The sequence below is a fragment of the Sturnus vulgaris genome, chromosome 23 (assembly GCF_052056855.1).
Source record: "Sturnus vulgaris isolate bStuVul1 chromosome 23, bStuVul1.hap1, whole genome shotgun sequence".
In the NCBI taxonomy this organism is placed as follows: Eukaryota; Metazoa; Chordata; class Aves; order Passeriformes; family Sturnidae; genus Sturnus; species Sturnus vulgaris.
In genome coordinates this window covers 7,313,235-7,330,733 of record NC_142265.1, presented here as the reverse complement: position 1 = coordinate 7,330,733, position 17,499 = coordinate 7,313,235, and the positions used below count along the sequence as shown (strand labels likewise).

The following is a 17,499-nucleotide window of genomic DNA, read 5'->3' as shown; positions in this document are numbered from 1 at the left end:
GAAGAAGAAGGAAAAAAAAAAAAACCAACAAGACCGAGTTTGTTGCACCATGCTCGTTCCAATGTTAATTATGGTACTGAAAAAAAAAAAAAGGGTGATGCATTTCTTGGGAAGCACAGGATCAGCAGGGTCCTGCACACAAGGCTGGCCCCAAAATTTGGCCTCTGCTCCTGGCCCTAGTGCAGATTTCTTATGTGACTTTGAGCAAAGCAATTTTGCTGTGTGATCACCTCATCAATTCCAGAATGAGGAGCCTCCTTTGGTCCTGCTCAGAGTCCTGCCAGGAGAGCTGGGGCTGGGGGGATTTGGGTGGCCCAGAGCTCAGGGGATCCATCAGGACACTGTGATGTTCCTAAATCAGGGGATGGGATTTACACCAGCTCTGGAAACACATCCAGGCTCTCTGAGCTCTGCTCCTGGCTGCTTTCCTGCAATATTTTCCCATTCAATATCAAGCTACAAAGTAAAGACAGAGATTGTAGAATTTCTGATCTGAAATAACAAATCTTTCCCAGTCCTATGTCAGATTTTGTTGCCTTAAATGAGACTCAGCTTTTCATTTCCTCCCTTCCCTCTCTTGGTTGATTAGGAAAGGATTATGAGAACCTTCTCTAAGCATGGCTGTCCTCTAAACTCATCCAAAGATCCACTTATTAATTTAAGTTTTGTGTTCTCAGAGGTAAATGTTTGTGTTTGCAGACCACAAAGCTCTCTGAAATATCAAACTACTCCTCATGTACTCCGACCTCTCGTGCTGACAGGATTGAAGTGCTAATATTGACTTGTTTAAAAACAAAGAAAAATGAACCCCACAACAAAACCCAACACCCAGCAACTCTGTCAACAGCTTTAATCCTCTTTGGGGAGAAAATCACTGATTCCCTGGAGCTGGGCTGGTAAGATAACATCAAAGAGATGAGGGAGTGAATTAAAGCTCAGGTTCAGATTGATATAAAATATTGGGATATTTCTATTTGGCACTCGAAATTCTTGCAGGGCCAGACCAGACCGAGCAGGGAGAGCTCTTGGTTTTAGTTCCCCTTAAAAGCAACATCAGCTTAGAGTATAAACACATTTTTTTGCAGGGAGCTTAGCTGCAAGATCACCAAAAATCTGCTTTCTCTCCATCACTGCACCCTCCTCATCTGCTCTGCTGTGCTGAGGAAAAGCTGTGGCAGGAGGGGTGGGGGATGGAGAAAGGATTTGCCATGGAAAAAAGGGGAGGATGGATGGTCTGCAATAATTTGGAGGCTCCAGATTTATTTACAGACCAAAAGTTTATAGTTTATAATCGTTCACTTTCACGTTGATAAACCTCAATCATTAATTACAGAGGAAGAGGCAAATATGATGTTTTTGATCTTTCTCTCTACTTTTGTCTCTTCCTTTGCACCTCATAAATAAAAGGTCCTTAACTAAATTGCATTTATAAAATGCATTAAATGAGGAAAAACTCCTATTTTTATTTTGCTCGGTGTAGGGTGACGTGGCCCTTTCTATCTTAATGTATAATTGAAGTTACTTTTTGGAGAGTGATTCTTTGTTAAGCACATCTAAAGTTAATCTAGAAACCATGTGTAAAACATGGAAATGGATGATTATCAGCCACCAAAACAGTTTTATCTGAGGAAAACGTGGCCCTTTTCTGCAACTTCCTCATTTTAGATGTTTATTACAATAAGACTTTATCTGCCTGGCTTCGTATTTTTAAAGTATCAATGTAAAGACCTCAAAACCAGTTTAATCCTGAGCTATTTAATGTTGCCCACAGCTTTTCTAAGCTCAATTAAAGCACAGTTAAGGGCAGGATGATAAGCACATATGGATTCTTTTAATATGAGTCTGTATATTTACTTTGGGCTATGAAGCAATCTGCCTTCAGCTGCACTCCGGACCCGCTGTGTACAAATCTCAGCCTGTGCTGCTGCTGCTGCTGCTCTGCAGAGCCCAAAAGTACACACAGGGTGTTCTCAGAGTGAAAAAACCAGCCCAGAGTCCTGCCTGAAGCCTTGGTTTCAGGCTCTGGCTGAGCTAGGAGGAAAATAAAGTGGCCTGGTAAATAGCAAAAGCAATAAAAGTACCCATCTGAGAAGGATCAATTCTGTTTTGTCAGATTTTGTCAGATCCTCCTCAATGATGATTTCCTTGCGCTGCCTGGCAGTGAAAATTCCAGGAGCAGAAAGCTCAGGATTGCCAAACGATGCCAATGAGGTTCTGCTCCCCAAAAAACCTCTCCAGCAAGCAAGGCAGTGAAGCACAAAGCATTTCACTAAAACCTCGCAGTGCTGCCCTGCTGCTGGCAAACAGGGAAAGCAAAAGGACACAGGGACTGAGGTGTTCTTGCATCTGTGGTCAGGTTTCCATCCTGGGCTTTGCTCCATCCCAGCTGCTCTGTGCTGTCAGAATCCAAGAAAATTGTGGAAATTTGTGGAATTTGGACTATTCGGAAAATTGTGGCATTTGAACACTTCAAACCCCCCACCTCTGGCACTGCTTTTGCTCCAGCCAAACTCCAGAGCTGGTCCCAGGCATTGTCCTGTCCTCCAGGCTCTCAGCAAACCCAAATGTGTGCTCAGGCCCTGCCTTTCAGCTTCAATTTGTCAGGAAGAGATTTGCTGCTGCGTTATCTTAATTCTACCCGTGCAGGAGGTTTCTGAAAAGGAGTGTCATTAGTTTGGGGAGAAACACAACAGGGATATCACAGAGAGGAGAGTCCACGGTTCCTTTGTGCTCTGAAATTCCAGTGGAACCAGTCTCAATGCTTTCCCTGGCTTCACTGGGAGTTGAAGCCCAGCCTGGTGTCTGGTTTTGCAGTCTCAGCTGTTACTAAGCACTTCAGCAGCAGGGAGGATGTCCCAGCGTGGGGCTGGCACTCGGCAGTAATTCAGATATGCAAAATGTGGCTGAACAATGCCCTCGTGCCTGAGAACAGAGCAGGTCAGGGCTATTTTGGAGGGCAGATGTGCACATCCCTTAATTCTTTCCACTCCACTTGCTCTGGGGTTTGCCTCTTTTTTTGGTTTTTGGAGGAGTCTTTGAAGCAGAGTGAGTACAATGAAGTATTCATCTGATTAATCTGTGTTTTCCCACTGAACTCAGTTTGGTGCATCGTGGGATGGTTCACAGAGTGGATCTGTTCCCAAGAGGTGCCTGGAACACCTGAAAACATTAAATTCCTTTAGTAGAATTCTGGCCAAAAACCCTCACCGGATCCTGCCTTGGTCTTTTTATGGGATGAAAAATTTGGGAGAGCAAATTTTTGGGGTAATTCAACGATTAAAAACTGAACAGCAACATGGGAATGACGAGATCCTGACCTCACTGTGCAGCTCCAGCAAATATTTCTCTGGGAATGAAGCTCCTAAGTCAGTGAATGGTGAAAATTGGGTTTGATTTTTAGAGGGTTGTGCTGATGGTGTGGATGGTAATTGTGATGTCATTAATGCCAAGAACTTCTCCAGGCTCCCATGGACTTCCTTCAGCTTTGCAGGATCTTTTGGAAGGGCTGATTCTCCCTGGGTAGGAAATGTTGTATTTTGATAGAAACAAAACAGAAAAAAAAAAAGGGGTTTCTTTTTTAAATGAAGGACGTCCTGGCTTAATGGGGCTTGAAGTGTTTACAGGTGTTTCCTCACAAGTTCAAATTTAGTGGCCCCGGGGAGTTGAGATTCTCATAAGGCAGGAGCAAACACTAAAATTTTGGCTTTTAGAAGGGTTGCACATTTAAAGGGCCAGGCCTGGGGGCTGGTTTGGGTATGTGAAGACAAGAGTTGTGCCATGCAGAGCAGCAGAATGTGAGAAAAGAAAAAAAAAATAAAATCACCCTTAGTGCCACAAGAGGTCCAAATCTCCCTAAAAAAACCCCTTTGCTGCTGTCCAGCGTTTTGCCCTGATTTTGCAAATTTGTGGTGAAAATCCCAGGAGGGGCAGGTCCCACCTTTGATTGTACAAACCCATCTCGGTGGCACCTTTTGAATGCAGAACATCTCCCAGGGCTGCTGGAGCTGCTGAGAGTGGGGAAGGAGGAGGAGAAGAAGAAAAAGAAGAAGAAGAAGCAGAGAGCAAAGGGAAAATGTAGAAGTGCTGTGGTTGGAGGGATGATGATGTCACCTGGCTCAGCGGGAACACGGCGCTTTTAAAAAGCTGAAAGAAACATCCTGACCCTCACTTGTCACATCCCCACCCAGGAGCCACACACACACACACACACACAGAGCTGAGTTATCCTCGGCCAAGAAGGGGATTAAAAAAAACCAAAAAAACAACTCCATCCCACCACAGAATGCACTGGCAAAAATGTAAGTGAGCTCTGATTTGCTTTTCCTACCTGCTGAGGGTTGTGAGGGATAAATCAGCAGAGAGTGGCAGGGGAGGGGATGCTCAGGGATGGCTCAGGAGGCGCCAGTGCTCAGGTGTGATGCTCATTTTCCAGCAGGGACATGAGCTCAGGGCTGCTTTGGTGGCTTTCATCACTATGAATCAAGTGGAAGACTATGATTCATAAAAACAATAACAGGATGCAGGTATTATATCAAAGGTTACGGTGGTTACATAGCAGAAAATTTTCCTTTTGAAAAGTGAAACCTGTGAGAAATCTTATTTCTGTGCCTTTTTTGTTTTTTTTTTTTGATATGTACTCCTTTCAGCTAATTAAAAAAGATCAGGAACAAAGCAGTTGAGGGCAATACAGTTATGACTTTACAGGAAATCAGTTTTCTTGTTTTCAAGATAATTTCACTCCTCTGGGCCCACCTTTGCTGGTGTAGTTTACTGATCCTGCTCCAGGTAGGTGTTTGATTCTTGCAAGGTTTTCATTCTCGCTCTTATCACCATCATATCTCATTTGTCATCAGTAGGTGATGTTCATTTTGGCAACTGTGATGCCACCCCTTGCCTCTCACCCTGCTGTTCCATTAACATAGAATGGTACAACACACCTGAGTGGAAAAATTAATTTCTTAAACCCTTGCCAGTGACTTATCTGACATTACTCATCTTTTTATCACAGCTTGTAGATGTTTTTACTGCGTGTAGTAAACCAACCATGTGTTTTTCTGAGTGTTGAAATCTGCTTCCTCTGGGCTTTTTCCTGCTTTCTTTCTTTTCAGCTGAACATTTTGGAAGCTCAAATGCGTATTGGGGAAGTTTTATTTGGATTTCCCCCTTCACCTTGAGCAGTTTTCAGGAGAAGATGTGGAAAAAACTGCAAGATGATGATTACATCCAAATCCTGATTGTGTCTCAGGAGTCCCTGAATGGTTTATTTGGGTTGGTTTCTTTTTATTCCTGCAGTGACAAAGCAATGCTAACAGCAATGCTTTGGGTAGGAGGAAATTGGGAACTGAATATTTTGGGAAGTTAGGGACTGGTTTTATTTTGCTTTTTTCCTTTGACACTTGCAGGAATTACAAGTCAAATGATGTCAGTCATTCCCTGATGATCACTGATAGACAACTCCTGGCCAGCGTCCCCTGAGCTTGTTAATCCTTGAATCTCCCTCCTTTTGTAGTTGTGTCAGAATTCCTTTTTTCACCATGGAACTGTTGGAAATCTGATGAATGCTGCTTCTTTTCTAAGCCATTGCAGGGTGTTGGCTTTGAAGGCAGAGGAGTCCTGGAGACTCCTGTGTGATCCCTGGGGCCAGGGCGGGTGTGCAGGTGCCAGATCCCGTGGGTTTCAGTGGAAGTTGGAGTTCCCAGTGGTTCTGTGTCCCCTTTTGGTGTCACCTCTCTTTCCTGTCAATGGCACCAGCTCCCATTTCCTGGCCCACCTGCTCAGGCCACCTGTGACCCCGTGGATGTTCAGGTGGCCACACAGGAATTGATGCAGAGGCAGCTCAGGTGACCTGGGAACTTTCCAGACTGAAAGCCTGAGGTTTGGCTCATTTGGTGATGATAACACCAAGGTTTTGGGCTCAATCCCTGTGTGGGCCATTCATTTCAGAATGGATGATCCTGGTGGGTCAGAACATTCTGGGAATCTGTGAAAACCCAAAAAGGACACAAGAACTCTGTCAGGCAGCAGGTGTGACCTCACCTGAGGACATTTCCCAGGACACCTCCCAAGGGATGTCCCCTGCTCCTTCAGGGGACATTTCCGCAGGAAACACAAGGAAAAGCTGGGCCACTCTGCCACGGCCAGAGGTTCCTGCTGTGTGCAGGAATTGCTGTTTGGGATTCCCTTTGGGCTGGGAATGTTCCCCAGGTCACAGCACGGTGACTCCTGAGCAGGAGCGGGGCCCTGGGCTTCCGCTCACAAAAAAAGCCCAGGGTGGCTCAGCCCGAAAGCCTCCCCTCCCACGGCCCAGGAGAAGTGACTGCTCGGGGCTCCCCAGGATTCTGCTGAAGGGGAACAGCCCCAGCAGCCCCTCAGGGATGGGAAATTCATGGGCAGCACCAGCTATTTCCTCTTCGTTTGTTTTTATTGCTACCTCCGCAGCGAATTTCTTAAAACAACCCCTCCACACAAACGGTTTGTGTTCTGAAAAGCGTGGAAACAGCTTGATGATCTCAAAGGTCTTTTCCAGCCTAGTTAATTGTAATTCTGCAGGAATTTCCGATTTAGGTGCTGGTTTTGCCTTTGTCCAGGTTTTTTGGGTGCTCAGCTGCTGTTGCAGTCACGGGCAGAGATTGAGCTGCTCAGATTCCCTTTACCACCGAGAGATGCGAGTTCACACCTCTGCAAATCCCTTCCCAAACGCTTTTAAAGTGGATACAAAAAGCTTTTCTGCCCATGACAGATGTGGGACTGCACAGAACCACCCTGAAAGTATCAGCTAATGAGACTGAGAGGTGAAACCGTGACGTTCTGCACCTTGTGAGTGATAATTTTGGTAAAACCCCACCAGGAAAGAGGGATAGCACGAAAGTTGAGCCCATCCATGCTTTGCAAAGCAGGTGTCAAACTCTACGAATGACCACAGCAGCAATTCGATGGAAAGCTTGCATTACTAAAATGGAAAGAATATTATGGGCTGGGAGGAATTAGGACCTGAGGGTGAGACCTAAGGTTAATGACACTTTCTGTCTATCTCAGCTTCCCCTTTGCACCAAGGCTTCTCTTATTCTGAAACAGAGAATTTTTAGTGGCCCTCACCACTGCATCCAACTCTCATTTGGCACTTGAAAGCTTTTATTATTTTTTCTTTAATTAGAATAACCAGAGCAGCAGAGATTGGCCAGCATTTTGTGTCTCCCTTTGATTTTGGTTTTTACCCAAGTAGAAAAATCTAAAATCCACTCTGTATTTGTTCATCTGCAATGTCTTCCTTGCGTGGAAACTCTGCACAGTGCTCTCCACTCATTTAGATCATTTTAGGTGGGAAGGAAATATTTTTTAAAGGACAGTTATCAAAAGCATTCCTCAAGAACAGCACAGGGCACGTGAATTTGCCTGAATCGAAGGCTAGTTCCATTCCTGGAAAATCTTCCAACACCTGAAAATGAAGATATCAGCCATAAATCTAAAATATTCTTTTGTCAAATTAATATTTCACTGACTTTGGTGGTTATAATGCAATGTAGGAGACCTGGTCAAACATGATTCTGAGGTGTTGGTAAGCAGGTGAAATGTTGAGGCTGGTGAATTATGCCCAGGATTCTGCTGAGTTCATTTTCTTGTGCTGAGCAATCAACCAGCACTGAGCCCTTTTTGCCCCTGCTCCGAGCTGGGATTGTTTTAAAGCAGATTCTCTGCCCAGATGTTTGGTGGGTGCTTTGCATTGGCAAAATTTTTACTGAATTCCCCATCCCCAGTGCATTGAGCAGGATAAATGATTATTGAATCACCGAATTATTAAATTATAATCCTCTCCAGCCCAATTTTCCTTGTGTTCTCTACAACTTCGAGGGAAATTTGGGTTGTGTCAAATGCACAAAAAAAAAGCTGCACGTCCAATCCTCCAAATGTTCAAACCTGGGGCTTTGCAATTAAAAGATCATGAAGGAAGAGATGACCAAATGGAACTCAGATAAACATTTTCTGAGTTGTTTCATGGTTTATTTGGCACTGATGAGGTTATTCATCCTCAGGACCAGCTAGAGAATTATCAGTCAGGTGTGTATTAATTAATTTAGATCAGGACCAGGGACCTGGTGCTCACCAGCCACCCCAGCCTGTGGCCACCAACACAACTGGTTCAGATGGATCTTGGCAGAAAAAACTGGATTTTTGTTTCCAGGGGCTGGAATTGCAGGTGTGTCATGTCAGTGTTTCACCTTTAACTGTTGGCTGGATCAATTAAAATATTAATTAAAAGCAGGACATGCCCTGAAGGCTGCTCAGGGATAGGGATGGAGCTGGGACTTTGGGCAATTAAATGCATTTCAGTGCTTTGCTCCCCTGCCCTGGACTGACCATAAAGCAGTGATAAAGGTCACCCTGTTTGGTTTTTTTTTTGAGGGAAACTCTGTAATTAGCCAGGAATAAGGACAAGATCATGACCAATGTTGAGTCCCTTGCAATGGGCATGGATGTAAAAAGGTTTTGATTTGACTCTAAGCCTATGAAATGAAGCCTCTTTCTTCTTTTTATTAGCCTAAGTTCACTGTGTCTGATAAAAATGTGATTTGGTCTCCAATATCCAAGCCATTAACTCAAGGCTTTGCTAATTGAAATCTAAATTTTTTCTTGTTATTTGCAGTCAGCGATTGCTTTTTGGTGTTACTGCAAACAAGAGCAACTATTGTGTTTCTTTTCAATTATTTATTACTCTGGAGGGGTGAAAGGAGGAAAAAAAAAAAAGGGAAAGCTATTTGCAGTGTGATCAGTTGATAAGCTTTATCAGCGTCGTGAGCACAGAAATCTTCTGCAAGAGGGACCAGAGTGACACTTGCTGCTGCAGGCAGGGGCTCAGCAGGACCAGCAGGGTATTTCAAACCGAAATCTGCCTGCTGGGAAATCGCTGTGCCTTGGCTGGAACTGAGCTTGTGCTGGTGTGTGTGAAGGCCAGAGGGGCTGGGGTGAAGTTTAGAGATGTGAAACCCTCCACGCTCGGCTGCCTGCACCCTTCCAGCAGCTGTTCTGCCACTCTCTTCCCTCCGCTTTCAGCAATGCTTCGACCAAAATCTAGGGGAGGATGGAGTTTGTCAGTTTTTTTTTTTTGTCTTTCTCCACCTGGCCTTTAACTCACATCAATATTTTTGAGAGCCAGGGGGTCTGTATGTGCATAAATGGAGGGGTGACAGATCCCAAGGAGCCTTTGTGGTGCGGTTTGGATGCTCCCAGGCTGAGCTGCAGCCAGGTGTGGAATCCAACATCTCCCTGCTGCTGGCACCTGGCTTTGGGGCCGTTTGGTGCCTTTCCAGCAGCTCTGCTGCTCAGCAGCCACTTTCCAAGTTTGCTCACAAAGTCTTCAAGGCTTTTGTGGACTTTTAGCAAATACATCAGGTGATAACATTGATGGAGGCTGAGCACAGGGGAGGCAGCCTGGCCAAAACATGGAAATGAGCCCAAATGAAATGTGGGAACCACTGCAAAACTCCATGGATTTGGATTCCTTCTCTTCTTTCTTGACTGGAGATGTTGTTTCAAACTGCCCCAGCCTTGGTGCAAATCCAAAGCTGCTGAGGAACAGCACGGGGGTGTTGTGTGGTCCTGGAATTGCAGGGCACAAGCCAGGACACCTCTGCCATCCCTTTAATTTTATTGAATGGAACTTGGGCTCTCGTGGCTAAAATTAAAATATAACGGAATCTCGGTCCAAGACAGCTTCGTAGTTTGTTAAAAGCTTTATATAAGGATGACCAAATGCAGGTTCTTCTTTTACAAAGGTATTTTAATTGCCATTATTCCTCCAAATGCTGGGGTTTGTAAATGACCCTGTGTCTTTAGCACGGTGAGGAATTGCACCCTGAAGCCCCAAAGTCACTTTGCTGTGCTCTGTCTGTGATGCTCAGACCCCACACACCCCTGAGCAGTGGAAAAGCAGCTGTGCTCACATTATTTTTATTTCTGGAGGTCAGCTTGGGGGAACCGAAATATGATCTGCAGACTTTGGTTTTTAAAATATTTTTTTCTCTTTAATTTTTTTTTTCTTTTTGGGGTTACACTGCTTACACCGGAAACTCTGAATAGGTATATTTGTCAGCTTTTACAGTAAATTTCTTCTTTCCCATCCCCCAAACCTGGAGCCAGAAACCACCATCCTTCCCCACCCTAATTCTGCAGGGAGGCCCTTTGATCAGTTGGGGATGAGATACTCCCCAAAATGTTCATTTCTGCCACTCAGGCAGCTCTGGCAGAGCTCAGATTTGTGGAGTTGTTGTTTTCATGCAGCACCAAGAACACCAGAGCTCTTTATTATTTGCACTCGAATAAATTAATGCCAATTAAATGTAAAAAGCAAAACGTGAATTGTATTAAAAACCCTTGTGGATGCTTGTATGGAGACTTATAGAACCTTTATTCTCATTTAAAATTTCATTTTGGAAGCCACAGGATTCATGGGAATGCAGAAAACCTGATTTAAAGAGCCACAGAGAAAGAGAAAGCCAAGGTAGATCAGGCAAAGGCTGGGAAATAAAATATTTCCTTAATGTGGGTGACAAAGGCGACAGTTCAGTTCATAAATGGAGTTCTCTCTGGTCCTAAAATTATTTATGGTGGCAAATCAAGATTTCATAATTAAATTATGTATAATGAGTTAATAAAAGAGCCAAGCTGAAGGGGAAGAAATATTTTTTAAAAGAAATTAGAGCAGAAACGTTTATTCTGTTAAGTAATTCTTGAGGTGGATTTATGATTGTTTTATTTAGAACTCCATTTTTCTCCTCCCAGGAAGGTGCAACAGAAACATCTCAGTGTGCACAGAATTAAATGTAGCTGGGAGAGATGATCTGAGGTGAAATTATTCATCCCTGTAGGATGTGAATCTAAATAAATGCTCCTGGGGTGGAATAATAGTTTAAAATTCAGATTGGAGCTGGATACCCACCTGCACCTCCAAACCAAAGGCCAGTTGCAATCTTTAAAAATGGAAAATTTGTGTATTTGCACACCAAAGTGCAGTGAAAGGGGCAGGCAGCCACCTCTGCTATCGGTGCCTTTACAAACACAGCTTTGATTTCCCCTGGTTTCCTTCTGCTATCGGCTCCCTCCAAACACTGCAGGTAAAATATGAGTTGTTAATTCTGGCCCTGGCAGAAATGTGCTTCCCCTGCTTTCACTGCTCACGTGGCTTTGGCAGAGGCTTTTGGAGCTGGCTGCAAACTTCGTTCTTCAAAATGGAGCAGCGTTTATGGGGGTGTGAGCTGGGAGGGTTTTGGGGTGTAAGATCTGTCATGTTCACCTTCTGGCCAGGCTATGAGCAAAATTTAAAATCATGGGACTGAAAGACAGCTCTGGTCTAGGCTGGGACCTCAGCACCTGCCTGGTCTCAAAATGAGATATTTAAATCCAACTCATGATGTTTAAATGGTTTTCCAAGTGAGGATGTTTTCCTAATTTGGGTTGCTTCTACACCTTCTGCCCAAACAGTGAATCGATTTCTCTTGAATACCCAATCTCTGCTTTTTTATGTGCCTGCCTGGCCAGCAATTCTGGTGTGTCACCTTTTGGGTATATTTGGTCTGATTTTCCTTTTGGGAACGTGTAAAGCTGCTCTGCAGGTCAGTGGCACTGAGGGACACAAAAGAAAGGAAGAATAAAATAAATGTGTTCTTGGTACAGCCACCAGGCTGCCGTGAGGATCTGGGAGCCCTGAAAGGAAAATAAATGTTAATTTTTATTTTTTTTTTCTCAGCTTCTGGCCCAGACCAGCAGCCACAGCCTCGCCCCTACCAAGGTGTCCGAGTGAAGGAGCCAGTGAAGGAGCTGCTGAAGAGGAAAAGGGGGAATGTCCATAATTCCAATGCAGCTGCAGCTACAACGGTAAGGAGAAACCAACAGGAGGAAAACTCTCCCTCAGCAACACCCTGCCAAAAAAAAAAAAACCCCAAACATTTGCATCCCTAAAGCATTTTGCAGGCCGGGTGGTACCTGGCAATGCCATCAATATCTCTTTGGGTGGGGTGATTTTAGTGTGCTGAGCCCCTTCCATCACTTAATGGAAAAGGGAAAGTGCTTTGCACTTGGCAGGATGTGATTCCCAGGCACTGGAGGTGGCCTGGAAGGGGAGGCAGCTTGTCCAGGAGTGGAAAAGAGACCTCCCAGAGCCACCCCTGCCTGTTTGCTGCTGCATTTCTGCCTGCACTTGCCCTGCCAGCAGGCAGAGCTTGGCTGGCTCCTCTCCCAAGGAGAATTCTCTCTGCTAGGCAAGATTTAAACACATTTCAAGGTCCCCTTGAGCTGAGGGGACATTGTGGGTGTTTGGGGTGGTGTGTCCTGGCTGCCAGGTTCAGTTCAGGGAGAATTCAGACCCTGACACTGACAATCAGCTGATAGTGCCTGATATCACCCCTGGATAATGCTTTGTGCTTCTCTAAGTGATTGAATTTAATGCTGATGGGCTTCACCTCTGAATTTTATCTTTTCCTTCTCTCTTCCAGGTTGTTTTGTCCCATCAGCTAGTCCCTTCCTACTCCCCCATGGGTAATGTATCCCTGATTCCCTGTGACCCTCTAGGGAAGACTGAGCTGAGCTGGGCTCTAACCCTGTCCTGTTTTTCCAGGCCAGCCTTGCATTGATGTGGACACTGCTGGCCCTGCTGTGCCTGGCCCAGAGGAAGGAGCTCTGGCCTCTGGGTGGCTTCCCCAGCCCTCTCCCAGCTCCCTGCAGCCCCTGGCTCAGTGGAGCCCTTACCCTGACTACGTGTCCCACGAGGCTGGCAGCTGTCCCTACACTGCAGACATGTATGTCCAGCCCGTGTGTCCCAGCTACACCCTGGTGGGACCCTCCTCCGTCCTCACTTACACCTCCCAGCCTCTCATCACCAATTTTGCAGTAAGTCAAAGACACCAAGGTGGAAATGATGTTAATTCCCACCTTCTAGCAAGAGCTGTGGGAGTGGAGTTAATCTGATTTGTTTAATTGCTGTTGTGTTGTGTGTCTTTGCATCCGTGCCGTGTAGTTTCCTGGGCAGTAATATGGTTTGAGCAGGGCAAAAAGTTGTGGTTGTACTGGAATCAGGCAAAATTCACAACTTTTTGCCCAGCTCTCTTCCAGACTGAGCAGGGATTTTCACTCTTTATTTCCAAATTTAAAATGAAAAAGGAATATATCACTGGGGTTCCAGGAAATACATTGATCAAGTGAGGCAGGAAGGATGACTTGGCAATAAATTTCTCAGGAGATGCTGTTAAAGGATAAAAGAGCAAGGTCAAAATATATAAAGACAGCAGAATATTTGGCTTCAGGCCAGACAAAATCTGCCTGGCTGACACAGGATGATGTGGCCCCCTTTGGAGGGGAAGGCCAGAGATTCCTCAGGCAGCTGATTTTCCTTTCCCTGCTTCAGCCTGGCTGCTCAGGCTGAGCCAGCAAATCCCCAAAGGCCATTTCTGTGTCCTTGTGGCCCTCGGTGCTGGGTTTTGGGATGTGGCTCTGCCTGGGCTGCTCCAGAGCTGCCTCCAGCCTTGGTGGCAGCAGAGTTGGGGCTGTCCAGAGGGCACAGGGTGTGACAGGGTCACAGGGAGGGTGACAGTGGGAGCAGAAAGCTGGAGGGAGCCTGACCTGGGCACAGGAAAAGTGTCACCCTCAGTGCAGAGCTTCACCCAGAGAGGAAGGATGGGGAAATGTTAGAGGTGGGATGAGCATCCCAAACCTGTGCTGCATCCTCCCCCTGCCCCAGCTAGCTGAGTGTCTCATTTTTTTGTGTATCTGTCCCCTGTCCCAGCTAGCTGAGTGTCTCATTTTTTGGTATTTCTGTCCCTTTCCCCAGCAGGCTGTTTGTTTCAATTTTTGTATTTCTATGCCCTATCCTAGCAGGCTGATTGTCTCATTTTGTTGTATTTCTGTCCTCTTCCTCAGCTAGCTGAGTGTGTCATTTTTGGTATTTCTGTCCCCTATCCCAGCAGGCTGTTTGTCTCATTTTTTGGTATTTCTGTTCCCTGTCCCAGCTAGCTGCATGTCTCATTTTCGGTATTTCTGTCCCTTTCCCCAGCAGGGTATTGGTCTCATTTTTTGGTATTTCTGTCCCCTGTCCCAGCTATCTGAGTGTCTCATATTTTGTATATCTGCCCCCTGTCCCAGCAGGCTGTTTGTCTCATATTTTGGTATTTCTGTCCCCTATCCCAGCAGGCTGTTTGTCTCATATTTTGGTATTTCTGTCCCCTGTCCCAGCTAGCTGAGTGTCTCATATTTTGGTATTTCTCTCCCCTATCCCAGCAGGCTGTTTGTCTCATATTTTGGTATTTCTCTCCCCTATCCCAGCAGGCTGTTTGTCTCATTTTTCGCTCTCTCTGTCCCCTGTCCCAGCCCCGCAGCACCACCCCGGCCATGGTGCCACCTCTGGAGGTGACGGAGCCGCAGCCGCCCCTGCCGTACTTCCCATGGGCACAGCCCCTGTCTGCCCTGCCAGCCTCCACCCTGCAGTACCCTGCAGCCTCCTCCTCGTTCCCTGGGCCCCAGCTGGTGCCCGTGCCCATCTCCATCCCCGAGCCAGCCCCCCAGGAGCTGGAGGATGCCCGGAGAGCCATCGGTGCCCTGCCCATCGAGAAGCTGCTGCTGGAAGATGAAGACAATGATACGTACGTGTTAAGCCATGCTCTCTCTGTGGAAGGGCTTTAGGTCGCACATCTGGGGCCTCAGCTGCTCCATCCGGCACCTCTGGGTTTTGGGGAGGGAGGAGAAGTGGGTGGGGTGGGAATTTAGTGATTTGTGTGTTGAGTGAGATTTGCTTTGTCCTGTTGCCCAGCACAAGATTCCTCTGCTGTTCCAGCTCCTGCCGCCTCTCCCGGGCAGGTCTGGATGCTGCACACTTGTGCTCAGCACCACCACAAGGTGATTTTCACCCTCGTGGCCCCAAAGTGACACATTCCAGTGTAGCCGAGGCCAGCTGTAGCATTTGGTGAGGGTACAATTGCCTCTAACTATTGGCAAACCCCCATTCAATAGGGCTGCTTCTGTGTGAATGACTTGTCTGTGTGTCTTTGACCTGTCCAGGGATGAACTCTCACCAGATTTATTCCACTAGAAAACATTGGAGAGGGGCCTAAATTGACATTTTTCTCTCTCCCCTAAATTTTACTCTTCCTTTGGAAATCAGGGAAATGTGAAGTGTAGCTTTGTTCTGCTGGTGCAGGTAGGTGCAGTAATCTGGAAGTAAAGCTGAGCTAAATGCCAGAGCAGTCAGAGATCCCCGTGTGCAGAGCAGGAATTCACACCAAGGTGGAACTGGGAGCTCTCACCTTGTCTGCCCCTGGAGCCCAGCCCTGCAGGTGTGGGGCTGTGGCTTTGGAGTCGTGTTCTTCCAGCTGCAGAGGGGTTTGGGGCTCTGAAATATCCAAATCTGAGGTGTTTGGGGCTGCTTTAGTGGCTGGCTGGTAACGGTGCCAGGGGACAGATCCTGACCCACTGAAGTTTCTGGGAGTTCTGTCTCAGCCAGGATTGCAATTCATGGCCCTGTATCAGATCATGGAGCAGACAGGGATGTTCCAGAATCTGGACTGCAGCCCAACAAAGAATCCATGGCATTATTGTCATTTGGCAATATTTTTGCTTTTCTGTAGTGTTTGAGTGTGGAGCTGGTGATGTGCTGAGCCAGGGAACTTTTTCCTCTGCTTGGAAAGGTCCCCAGCCCCAGAGCTGCACACCAATCCTTTATGGCTTTCTGATTTCCTTCCCTGGAGAATGAGCAGCTTCACTTTTCCCTCTGATGCAACTGTAAATATTTTGGTTGAGGCTCAGGACTGCCATGCCACAGGCAAATATATTTCAGGAGTTACATCCCCTAAAATCCTGTTTATTGTTTTCTTGACAAACAAGAGGCTCTTGGCTGGTGAACACAATTTCTCTGGGTTTTTCTGCTTTCTAAAGCCCAGGATTTTTAGATGATTTTATTATTAGCAAGACTTAACTGCAAAATAATTTATTGTACTCTTCATTACCTGGAGTCCAGCTGCCACCCAGGCAATATTTCAAGTGGCCTTACAGTTCATGCCTGGGTGAGGTTTGAAGACTCAAGTTGAAGGTCTTAAAGACTTTCCAGGAGTATTTTTTTATTGGATATGGACAAATGTGGAAGACACGAGCATTAGATCATGTAAGTGATCATAAAGCTGTTGGAAAAGAGCAGTAGCTGAGGTTTGCATTGAAATTAGTGGCTTACATTTGCAGAAAAACCCAGTAAAGAAATTAATTCAAAGGAGCTTAATTCACCACTGCTTCCTCCAGTTTTATTCAGCTCAGAGATATTCCCTGGCTAAAGCTGGGATAAAGCAGTTGTGAATCAGGCCTGTGGTTGCTCTGATTGCTTTTCAATTCCTTTCACTCCAATGTATGTAAATTCTGTGTGTGAACATAAAACAAAGATGAAACTGTTTCATCATTTCTTTCTGGGTTGTTCTGGTTAGAAAAAAAAGACAAATTCTTTTTTTTTTTTTTTTCCAATAAAGATCTACAGTAACATTGCTATGCCTAGAGTGTTTTATTTCCTATCCACAAGCGTTGGTTTAGCAATCAATTAGTTCAATAATATATGTACAGGCTAGAAGCAGAGATTAGCTGTCAGACTTTGTGCTAATTTTACACATTAAGCAGACTAAGAAGGAATTCCATGATCCAGCTGTGGCCTGGAGGCATTTCCTGCAGTTCAGCTTCAATCACTATGATCCTCTCCTGGCACCCTTGGGGATGTGTGGGTGTGCAGCCACAGCTAATGCTGAGCTTGACTGAAAATCAGATTAGCCAGAAAATTGTATTTCCACTTCCTGAAATTGCAAAGGAGTGGCTCTGGGGGTACAAAATTACCTGAGGAGAAAAACAACTGCCCACCACCATCAAATATTTCTGTCTGGAGCAGAATGGGTTGGTGTGACTGTGTATGGGGTGATCTCCTCCTGTTTTAGGGGCTGGAATTTCCTTCAAGTAGGACCTGGGGGAATGGAAGTGGCTCCAGCCAGAGCCAAGTGACCAAAGTGAAGCAGAGAAGAGTTTTCCCCATCACTGAGGGCCACCAGCCACTCCCATGGGCTGTGACAACTTTTTGTCTTGTGCAAAATATGAGGACTGTGTCCCTCTCACCAGGAGTTTTGATGGAAATTAGAGTTTAAGAGGGTGATATAATACAAATATATCAATTAGGGAGTTTAGCAGGTAGATATATTAGAAATATATCAATTAGGGAGTTTAGCAGGTGGATGTATTAGAAATATATCAATTAAGGAGTGATTGTTACCCCCATGGTGAGGTTTCACCAACACACCCAGAGCCGTATCACCCCAAAAAGTGATTTATACACACAATTCCCCAACCTGGGAATTGTGGAGGACTTTGCCACCTCCCAGTGGCGAATCTCAGCTGAAAGAAGGTGCTGAAGTGGGAAGGAGGCAGCTCAGGAGAGCTGAGGGCTCTTGGACACTGCAGCTGTTTGAGGTAGGAAGCCCTTCCCGTGGGAATGGGAGA

At 45.8% G+C, this 17,499-nt stretch overlaps 1 protein-coding gene across 1 annotated transcript; it reads left to right on the top strand.

The window, feature by feature from the left end:
- The first annotated feature begins 1,072 nt into the window (after window positions 1-1,072).
- On the top strand, window positions 1,073-16,509 carry POU2AF1 (POU class 2 homeobox associating factor 1). The gene is made up of 5 exons (XM_014884639.2): window positions 1,073-4,298; window positions 11,741-11,868; window positions 12,486-12,528; window positions 12,608-12,879; window positions 14,353-16,509. The coding sequence occupies exons 1-5, from the start codon at window positions 4,283-4,285 to the stop codon at window positions 14,662-14,664; spliced, it is 771 nt and encodes a 256-aa protein (XP_014740125.1). The 5' UTR covers window positions 1,073-4,282; the 3' UTR covers window positions 14,665-16,509.
- The last annotated feature ends 990 nt before the right edge of the window (window positions 16,510-17,499 follow it).

Excerpts from the sequence above, each read along its gene's own strand:
- POU2AF1 (XM_014884639.2), top strand. Across the intron at positions 11,869-12,485 it reads ATGCAGCTGCAGCTACAACG|GTTGTTTTGTCCCATCAGCT; the intron begins GTAAGGAGAAAC and ends TCTCTCTTCCAG. Across the intron at positions 12,529-12,607 it reads CCCTTCCTACTCCCCCATGG|GCCAGCCTTGCATTGATGTG; the intron begins GTAATGTATCCC and ends CTGTTTTTCCAG.